Here is a 9738-nt window from a genome sequence, read left to right as displayed (position 1 = left end):
CGGCTAAGCTAATGCGCGATCAGCTCGCCAGCCTTGAGAGGGCTAATGAGGCAGCAACAAAGCGTAGGCAGCGTAAGAAAAAGCGGATACAGAAGCGAGGAGTACTTACAAAGGGAGCTGGAGAGGATCTACTCGCTCAGCGCGAGGCTGATCAGCAGATTGCTCATGAAGAGCGTCAGAGAGGAGAGCGATCAGGTGTTAGCCGCCAGGCTTTGGCGCGCTGTAGTAGGTGCAGAGAGACTGGCCATAACTCGCGTACGTGCAAGAAAGATACTCTAGGTACTGCTTAATCTATTATGTTAATATGTAGTAAAACAACTATATTGTGGTGGAACTACAGGCTTATAGAGGTGCGCAGGTTTGGTGGGGTGCGGCGCTCGCTTGCCTGCGGCGCTCGCTTGCCACATACGTTAAGCATATTACGGACGTTTGCACAACGTGCCGCTTATCCCGAATCCTTCCGCACCCGTACTGTTCAACTCAGACCTTCATCTTGTCCGTCTCTTGACAATCTACACTCGCCATCATGGACTGGTAAGTAGGAAAATGTGGCATCTCTGATGGCCATCCTAAGGAGCTATAGGTGGTGTGACCGTTGCGACAGAACATATCGTACCTTCAGTGCCCTCAGACAGCACATCAAAGACTCTCAAAACCATTATGAATGCCCTGGATGCGACTTTGACGGTGAGAGCTGGGACGACCTGCTCCAACACTGCCGTGATGAAGGATGTCGTACTGTCTGCCAAGGCTGTAACCACGGCGGAGGGTCTCATTGGGATAGGGATTGCGAAGAATACTGGCATCATTTAAGCGACTTCAATGTATGCCAGAGGTGCGAAAGGCACTTCACCTCGCCTGATCATCTCCATAACGTACGTTTTCTTGCATGAGTTGGTGTGTTTGGTAACTGAGGCGAAGCAGCACATGCTTTCCCATCGCGTTCCTATGTATGAATGCTACCTGTGCACGGATGTTTTCAAGACCTATGGCGGCATGGTATGTGTTCCACCTCGTACCTGTGTACTGTCCACTCATTCAGCCAGATCATCCATCTCGAATACGGCACCTGCAGCAACGTGGATCGTATTGAACTCAATATGCTCGCCGCCAGGTGTATGCGGTGGCGTCACTTTATCGATGAAGACTATCGCAATGAGCTTCTTGCTTATGGCGACACGCAATACGACGTAGATCCCTTCATGTGTCCGACCTGTGATGCCACGTTTTCCAAGCTATCGGGCTTGTTCCAGCACGTCGAGTCTTCAGCATGTGAGCAAAATTTGCATGACAGAGTCATTGGGAAGTTGCGCAACTTTTTAGCAAGCCGACTGAACTGAACTGTTGAGCCAGAAAGGCGTCAGCAGAACACGAGCAGCTTCTTGCAGTGTGTAGTCATGGCGAATTGTAAACTAATAGGAGTTAGACACTTGACACACACGTTACTTTCTCAGGCTCCACATCACAATTGTCAAAAGAAAAAAACTTCACGAGATGATCACCTCCGGAACAAGCCAAGGATGGGATACGACGTCAAGTCATAGTATTCGAGAACCTCAGCTACGCAATCATCATTGCTGTGCTTCCTGAAGCAGCTGCAGAAGCGTCCATAATATCCCATTCCTTCCCTTTCGTTGCTTTGTCTCCATGTACATTCCCTATCCCCATTGAAAACCGAGATTCCCAAGAAGAAGCCAGTCCGTACACAATTGAACGGACGCACGGAAGAAGAGATGCCATGATCATCCTACCCGACATATCCAGAGTCTATACGTGTCAGTGTTGGAAAATTCATCATCCGAGAGAGGCAGCCAAACCAGCGAGTACCCAGTCATGGTATTCCATCCCTTTGTCCGTCATGATATCCCTCCATTTGTCCTTGACCCTCCGTCCAACGCAGCCACACACCCCACACTTGTCCGTTCAGAAAAGAGGACAAGCGTCCCAATAAAACAGCCAAAAAAAGAAAAAAGCACGACGCCATATGCGTACCTGATGGGGAACGAGAGAGACCCTTGGGCAGTCCTCAAGTGCGATTCTCAGCGCAAAGCTCAAACGCAATGCCCTGCTCGACGTTACAAGCACCGACAGGCGCACCAGGCAAATAGCCAAACTCCGGGATCGTGTAAGCCTGCTGCGCGCACTCGACGCCGGCTTCACACTGGAACACAGGACAGTCACTACCCGCAACGGCCTGGATCCCCTTCTCGTGGCCAACGCACTTGTCGAAAGTCTTTGCGCCGCCATCCTCCTGCACCATGCAATCGAGATAAGAAATGTCGTACGATACGGTCTTCTTGTCGTCCCAGACGGTGTACTCGAACTGCATGGGGTGTTCGAGCGCAGCGGTGCGCGCCACCTTGAGCGACACGCCCGACTTGTAGCAGATGCGGATGCGCTCCGTGTACGTGGTGTTTGCGGGGATGCGCTGGGCAAGCGTGCTGGGGCCGCAGCTCTCATCGCCGATGGACGATACGAAGACGTCGTAGTCGCACGAGTTGACGATGAGCGCGTGGTTGGGCGACAGCGGAAGTGCAGTGTAAGAGGTGTCACCGGGCGGCTTTAGGGTAGCTGCTGAAGACGACGTCGGAAGCGCCATGGTGACGGACGCACTGCTCTCGGAGATGTTGACGCTCGTGGAGGCTGCAGTGCTGGATGGAGAGTCCTGCGTCACGGTCGTGTAGACGGTCTTGGTCACGACAACGACTTCGGTCGCGATGACGCGCCGGTGCAGTTCGCCATGGACATGCGGGTGCACTGCGCCTAGGTGCAGGCTCGCGGTGAGGAGCGGCAGCGCCGTCAAGGTAGCAAGCGTAGCACGCATCCTGTCTTGTTGTCGGAGTGATTCAGTTGTTCTCGAAGCACGACCCGAGTACCGAAGTCTTGTTGTCAGTGACGGAAGAAAAAAAAAGAGAGAGAGAGAGAGAGAGTATTGGAAGGGGCAAGTGTCTTTTGTTATCGCTGTCGTTGTCGTTGTAGTATTGGTGTTGTCGTAGTTGTAATCCGCCCGACTCGACCTCTTATTTGTACGTCCGCCCAAAACTACAAGTGAATGTGAACTTGCAACGCCGCCACCGCCGCCGCTGGGGCCCCTCACTACTCCCCGCGTTTGCTCCTGTTTTGGCGTCACCACGGGGGGAACTGATTTGGCCAATGAGAAGATTGCTAATACCCACATGTGTGTGTGTGTGTGGTGAGTGTGAGCGGTGATGATGTGATGAGAACTTCACAGACGCGGTGAAAGGCGACAGCGTGTGACCCGCCTTAATGAAGTCTAGAGGCCGATACCGGCGACTTTTGTACTGCATGTGGGGGGGGGGAGGGTACGAAAGGGGATCTTGGTTTGAGAAGTTGAAGTATGTGATATCGAATTGAATAGTGGAGAATAGTGGAGAATAAAGACAGTGAACACGTAGATATCCAGTACCTACCCCATCCTCCCACTGTGACTGAGCATAACAAAAAAAGAAAAAAAAAGAAAAAAAGAAAACTCTTATATACTTTCTATTGTGTGTGTGAGATCCTCCCTGATGTGTAAGCATGTTAACATCATTGCATAATGTAAAGAGAAAAGAGAAAATAGACCCGAGACTCGACGAGAGTCCACCCATTTATCGTTCTAGAATCCGTGAAGAAGAAGAAGAAGAAGAAGAAGAAGAAGAAGAAATGAAAGAAAATGGATCAAAAGCTACTCGGAGTCTAGTTCAGACTCCCACCCAGAGGATCCAGCGGCACAGACGGTCTGGGGTCTTGTCGAGTCTGCGCGTAGCACGAGTACATTGGGCTGTGACGAGTTATTAGCCTTGTATTTCGAGTCATCGAGGCGAAAAAGGGGGGAGAGAAGAACTTACTCTGCATATCCGGTCCAGCCGACGCACTTCCAGCAGTTGAACAGACCGGTGGGATCATATCGCCTCTTGACAGCGAGCAACCTGTCGTAGTGGGTGCCGAAAAACGCTTCTTTCCAGTTCTCCTCGGTCCAGTCGCCTTCATTCATGTAGCAGCCGCCACCGGGCGTCAGCGCCTTGAACGGGTCGATCATGGCGGACACGGTCTTCTGGATGGGCGACATGGCGGCCGCCGGGGTGGCGGTCGTCCAGAACTGGCCCATGACGACTTCCCAGAGGGAGTCGCGCCAGATGGGGTTGACGCTCGTCTTGCTGTTGGTGTCGGGCGTGTTGTCTGGGCCAGTGGCGTACAGCTGGATTCCGCCGCCGCCGTGGCGCTCGTAGGAGAATTGCATGGCGGTGACGACAGCGTCGACGAGTTGCTCGCGGTTCGAGGACGCGAAAAGGTCGCGTGGAATGAAGCGGCCAGAGCCCTTGAACCCGAGTCCAACGGGCCCGTTGCGCGAGATCTGCGGCCGTTCGCAGAAGTCGTGCCATTGGGAAAAGGTATTAAAGATATGGTAATTGTTTTCCGTAATGGCGATACCAGGCAGGTGTGTAAGGAGGTCGTGCCACTGAGCCGTGACTGTCTTGATCACCTCGGTGTCGTCGGACGGCATGACTTGCAGGAAGACTACGTGGTCAGGTAGGATAAAGTTGTACCCGGCGATTCCATGTTCAGCGAACAGCGGCTGGCTGGCAGCAAGCCCGGAAACAATTTCTCGGTGGATGCGCGACTCGGATATGTTCTTTGGCGCAGGGAAGTGAGCCTGGAAGCTGTATACGTTGAGCGGAACAGCAGGGTGGAGTTGAAATTTGTACGATGTAAGCACTGCATAGCTTCCGCCTCCGCCTCCACGCATGGCCCAGAAGAGGTCTGGATCACTGCACTCGTTGATGGTGAGTTGTTTGCCGTCTGCAGTAACGACGTCGAACTCGACAGCTTGATCAACCATGAGTCCGTACTTGGGTCCCAGCGGTCCGTGACCGCCTCCTTGCCCGTAGCCTCCTGCGATACCGACAGATCCTACCGCACCCACAGTGACCAGCATGCCGTGTGGTTCGAACGCTTCCCATGCCTCCTGTGCCTGTATGCCAGCCCCGATTTCGCCAATGTTCTCATAGCGGGCGCTGCAACCTTGAGGCTGGAAAGTCTTGTGGAACCTGGTATCTTTCATGTTGTGTGTCCAGATGGCAAGAGAGTTGGGGGTAGTCGACCGCCCAAAGTAGTCGTGTCCTGTGTTTTTGATCGAGACGCGAATGCCATGTTTTCGAACGAAATCCAGTGCCTTGCTAATATCGTTTCCAGACTTGGCTTCGACATGGTATGCAGAGAGTCGTCCGAGCGAACAGCTGCCAGAAACGGGTTCTGAAGTGTTGAATGAGTTGAGGGCGCACTGTGATTGCTCGCACTTCTCCCAGTCGAGGAACTCCAAGGAGCCGTACTGCGTCGTTCGCGATACTCCGTCGCGGTAGTTTTGAGCAACATCTTGGCATTGCTCACTGGACGAGTTGAGGTAGCATGGCTCGGCCCAGGGCACAGTCAGTCTAAGATGGCCGTCAATGCTCTGGTTGAAAACGTTCCATTCTTCTGTAGATGGCCAGCAGGACTGTCCCGATAGACAGGTATAGTTAAAGGAGCCTAGGCGCTCAGATGCCGGCATCGATGAGCGTGCGTCCGGGCGGACATCCTGTCTGAAAAAGGTGTACGATCCGTATACAGCCAGTCCAAAAATCAAAGGCAGTGCAATGGCCCTGCGGAGGGCACTTCTTGTACTCGATCTCTTCGTTTTCCTTGTGTAACCCAACTCATCATTGCTGGTCTGCCATTCGTAAACGGGGGCGGCCTTCTCGTTCAAAAGCGATTGCCGCTCCATAGCCGGCATATATGAGCCAACCAGGTGATGTTTGTAGTGGTGGTACTTGAAATAGAATATTATTGTCCTATTATCCGCGTACTTGGTGGATTTCGCAGCAGATGAGGTTTGAACAATGTGTAGATACGAACAAGCACACAGCCGGAGAGATACTTTTTATAAGTAACACGGCGGTGCTACACGGTGGATGTGAACATGCACCAAAGTCCTTCTGCTGCACCTTCAGCTAGGCGGCGGTATGCACCAATTGCGGATACGGCTGACCGCCGGGCTCAGCCTCAGCCGTGGGCAGGCAGCCAATGGCATCTTCGGAATATGCGAAAAACCACGGCTCACGGCGGAGGATTATCAGCACTTGCGGCTCACATCAGGCAGACACCCATAGACGCGCAAGGCTGATAGAGCGCTGATGCGGTCATGATGGTTCGGAGGGCGCGGCGGTGGGGAGTGTGTGGAGATAGATGCGCCGTTTGGCCCCCACACGTTACCGCGATAGGTTCATGGCGCTTACAGGTTCATCTTGTCGACTCGGCTGTGTCCGACCCCTGGTATAGTTTACAGGTGGATGATGTAGCCATCGATAGGGCTAAGAGGAGAGAGGGACATTAGGCTGTGGGTGTTGACGAAGGGCGGCCTCTTCGATCAAGCGAGTGACGTATGTAGAGAAGAAGAAAGGTTGCCTTGTCGGTGTTTTTGATGTTTGGAAAAAGCCATCTGGAGTTGAATGTGTGGTGTAGGGTGTGTGGGTGTTGAGCCAGCAACAGCCGCCGCGGGAAATCGAGTGCTGCTAGGCTCATTAGTATCGGGTGACTCCGAACGGGAGACGCTGGCCCAACACGACACGGCTCACCGGAGTTGGGGGCCACGTAACTATGTTCTCTTTTTGTTGGTTGAACTGCAGGCGAAGAGTGTGGTTCAGGGGATCTTTGACTCGAGATATCCGTACTGCAACTCGTGATGCCATTGGACTCGAGCACCGCCAATCGAGCTTGGCAGATCCAGTAGAGCTGACATGATGGGCACACCACCTCGTTTGTCCACGGCAGATGCTTTTTGTCGCGTCTATGACCGAAATTCCGATTATTTTTGCTTTGCAAGCCAGGTCACGAAGAAAGAACCATGTTCTGACACTAGCAGGGAAATGGAGATGGGTCGATTCAACTTGCATGTGTCACGTGCTTGGGAATGATGAATCACTTCCTTCCATCATGTCGACCATAGCGTGGAAGATGTGGCGAAAATTTCTTTCCGCTAGGACGGTTTTGAAGCAAGTAATGTGCTTGAGCAAAGTTGGTTGTATGAGCATGTTGCCACGGCCCAGGGAGTATGGCGTTGAAGCCTCAGTTGCTATGGTATTTAGTACAGAGTGCGCCCCGGCATGTCTCTGGAGCACAGTACCAAGTCTTACTTGTTGAGCATCGGCAGACCAGCTCAGGGCAAAGACGGTACCGCACAATGCGTAAACGATGGCGTTTGTCAGCCGGGTATAGCGCTGGTAGGTGCTCTTGGTAGTCCAAAGGCTGATGCCGTGTGCCCCACTGCCTGTCGCTCCCCCACATGCCCACTTTCTATGCACGATGTTATGTGTAGCTGCACAGCCACAGCCACTCCAAACAGCCGGGGGGTCGGACCGAATCCCGGGTTCCTACAGCAGCCTTAACTCAGTCACAGTTCCCAAGAACATGTGCATGACTCTTTGAATGGCTGGCTTGAGGTCCCGGTAACGAACGCCTCGCCAATTCCTACGACTCCTGGCTTGTCTGGTACAGGCATCCAGCCAAGCACAAAGACGCCGTGTAGATTGGATGTACTGTAGTCCAACCCTGGAAGTCAATGTAATGTCACATTCCTGTGCTTGTAATTAACAAGCCAGGCCGGATATCCAACAAACTGGTTCCCTCCACATGTCGAGAGATCTGTTATCCTGGGCATACGTACCAAGCTGAAACCGAAAAGTGGAGACGATGCACAACATTTGCAATCTCACAACCAGTTTAAGACGGAGACTGACAGATGTAAGTAGTCACTAGTAGTTTCAACTCAACTGGTACTAGTATTTTTTGCTGGACTCCATGTGGCACATGCACATCTCTGGTCTTATGGACATTTATACACGTCATTGCGGAATGACGACTCTACTGTTGATATCTCTCAAGAACTTCGGCAATCTTCTCCCTAACGCCCTGCTTGCCCTCGTATTTTTCCAGTAGCTTACCAACAACTTCCTCCGTCTTCTTGCCTGCTGCCTCCCTGAGAATCTCGTTTTCTTTTGGCAGCCCGATCCAGGCATGTGGGTAGTCCTTGTAGTCGTTTTGGTTGAGAAGCGAGAGCAGCGGCTCACGGCCGACGGCAAAGAAGGCCTCGACATCCTGATTGTTGACATCGTCAAGCGTGTTGGGCTTCCAGTTGGGCCGCTCCTTCTTTCGCTCCACCAGACGTGCTGTCACACCTTCGACAAAGTCGGGGTGGGCCATGAACTTGGAAGCAATGCTGTATTCCCTTTGAAACGTCTGTGCAATAGACCACTGGCGACCAACGCGCATCTGCTGCAGAGCTACCGCAACGGAGATTGGGGAGCGGCTGTGGATAGTTTGGATAGTCTTGTCTGCCCACGTTTGGATGTCAGCATCTGTGTGCTCCTTCTTGACTTTCTCGAGCGACGCCATAATGTCCTTGATGCTCGGCTGGTCAACGTGGAAAACACTGTCAATCGTCCTGCGCAGTTCCCCAGAGATATGTGGTCGCTCCGCAGGCAGGCCCGTGCTGAACTCCTCAATCGTGGTATTGATGATGCCGAAGCGCTGGCGGGGCGTCATGTAGTCGGGGAACTGGAGCTCGGCGAGACGTGCCTCGAGCTGCTGCAGGGTCGACGAGTGGATGTAGTGGGTTGCGATGCCGTGGTAAAAGGCGTCGACGCCCTTGAGCTGCTCCGAAGTAAGGGCTAGGTATGTGCCCAGGGCGCCCTCCATGCGCGGGAGGAAGAAGGAAGCGCCAACGTCTGGGAAAAAGCCAATGGTCGTTTCGGGCATGGCGAAGATGGTGTTCTCGGTCGCGATGCGGAACGGCGCGTGTATCGACAAGCCAACGCCGCCGCCCATGGTGATGCCATCCATGAAGGCGACATAGGGCTTGGTGTATGTGGCAATCAAGTGGTCGAGCTTGTATTCCAGGCCAAAGTAGTCGGTACTCTTCTGCTGTCCCTTGGGCCCCTGCTTGTTCCACGCGGCCAGCGCTGCGACATCGCCACCAGCGCAAAAGGCGCGGCCGCTGCCCTTGATGACGACGACGCCTGCGAGCTCGGAATTGGCCCACTCCTGCAGGCGGGGGATGATCTTGCGCGCCATGGAGCCATTGAGCGAGTTGAGCTTCTTGGGCCGGTTGAGCTCGATGCTGCGCACGCCGTAGTTGTTTGTGAAGATGACATCGTCGGGGTCGTCGTCCTGCTGCGCCTTCAAGACGTCTGCTGCCGGCGTGGCATACTGCGTAGTGTGAGCACGGCACGGGCGCATGGTGGGCTAGAGGGGTCGCAGCGGTACCGTTCTGGCGCCGCCCATCAAGGCGGGATTGGTGATGTTTGCACGCAATGGCATGGCACTGGCAGTACGGAGCCGCGAGACGCAGCTCAGCGGTGTTCGTGTCAGGGTACGGAGCGACATGGCATGGGTGGTGGTCGAGGTAGTAGAGGAGCGGCGCGATGATAGTTTCCGCTGGGCGAGCCTCGGGTATCCGCACAGCCGACTTCTCCAGGCCGGCAGTGCCTCGGACAGCCAGCTGCTCTGGCAATTGCCTGGAAAGCGAGAAAAAAGCGCGAGGCCCTGGCAATTCTGTCCGGCGGGCCCAAAGTCGAGTCTCCCGTCCCCAAAACGAGCAGAATATCGCCTGCCCGCACTGGTCGGTCCCCGCCATGTCCAAGTTGGCGAGCTCGGATCTCCCCCCCACCTGATTGGACGACGCCCGCCGTAACTAGCCCCACC

At 54.0% G+C, this 9738-nt stretch overlaps 4 protein-coding genes across 4 annotated transcripts; 1 reads left to right on the top strand and 3 right to left on the bottom strand.

The window, feature by feature from the left end:
• Positions 1-560: 560 nt before the first annotated feature.
• On the top strand, positions 561-1455 carry SETTUDRAFT_136026 (uncharacterized protein; the record flags this gene model as incomplete). Its single annotated transcript, XM_008027565.1, has 3 exons — positions 561-875; positions 925-999; positions 1047-1455. The coding sequence occupies 3 exons, from the start codon at positions 561-563 to the stop codon at positions 1338-1340; spliced, it is 684 nt and encodes a 227-aa protein (XP_008025756.1). The 3' UTR covers positions 1341-1455.
• Positions 1456-2026: 571 nt separating this feature from the next.
• Positions 2027-2991, bottom strand: SETTUDRAFT_136022 (uncharacterized protein; the record flags this gene model as incomplete). The annotated part of the gene is made up of 1 exon (XM_008027564.1): positions 2027-2991. The coding sequence occupies exon 1, from the start codon at positions 2822-2824 to the stop codon at positions 2027-2029; it is 798 nt and encodes a 265-aa protein (XP_008025755.1). The 5' UTR covers positions 2825-2991.
• A 490-nt stretch (positions 2992-3481) lies between these two features.
• SETTUDRAFT_116204 (uncharacterized protein) lies at positions 3482-5864 on the bottom strand. The gene is made up of 2 exons (XM_008027563.1): positions 3852-5864; positions 3482-3784 (listed from the first exon to the last, which is right to left on the bottom strand). Exons 1-2 carry the CDS (start codon positions 5771-5773, stop codon positions 3700-3702), a joined length of 2007 nt encoding a protein of 668 aa, XP_008025754.1. The 5' UTR covers positions 5774-5864; the 3' UTR covers positions 3482-3699.
• A 1946-nt stretch (positions 5865-7810) lies between these two features.
• On the bottom strand, positions 7811-9420 carry SETTUDRAFT_163281 (uncharacterized protein). Its single transcript, XM_008027562.1, has 2 exons — positions 9301-9420; positions 7811-9243 (listed from the first exon to the last, which is right to left on the bottom strand). Exons 1-2 carry the CDS (start codon positions 9352-9354, stop codon positions 7900-7902), a joined length of 1398 nt encoding a protein of 465 aa, XP_008025753.1. The 5' UTR covers positions 9355-9420; the 3' UTR covers positions 7811-7899.
• Between the last annotated feature and the right edge of the window lie 318 nt (positions 9421-9738).

Source organism: Exserohilum turcica (genome assembly GCF_000359705.1).
Source record: "Exserohilum turcica Et28A unplaced genomic scaffold SETTUscaffold_2, whole genome shotgun sequence".
Lineage (NCBI taxonomy): Eukaryota > Fungi > Ascomycota > Dothideomycetes > Pleosporales > Pleosporaceae > Exserohilum > Exserohilum turcicum.
Note: the sequence above shows the minus strand (reverse complement) of the source record. Positions and strands in the feature narration are given on the sequence as shown.

Coding starts and splice junctions, on each gene's coding strand:
- SETTUDRAFT_116204 (XM_008027563.1), bottom strand. CDS start 5,773: ATGCCGGCTATGGAGCGGCAATCGCTTTTGAACGAGAAGGCCGCCCCC. Junction 3,785..3,851: donor GGCTGGACCGGATATGCAGA/GTAAGTTCTTCT, acceptor AACTCGTCACAG/CCCAATGTACTCGTGCTACG.
- SETTUDRAFT_163281 (XM_008027562.1), bottom strand. CDS start 9,354: ATGCCATTGCGTGCAAACATCACCAATCCCGCCTTGATGGGCGGCGCC. Junction 9,244..9,300: donor TGATGGGCGGCGCCAGAACG/GTACCGCTGCGA, acceptor CACACTACGCAG/TATGCCACGCCGGCAGCAGA.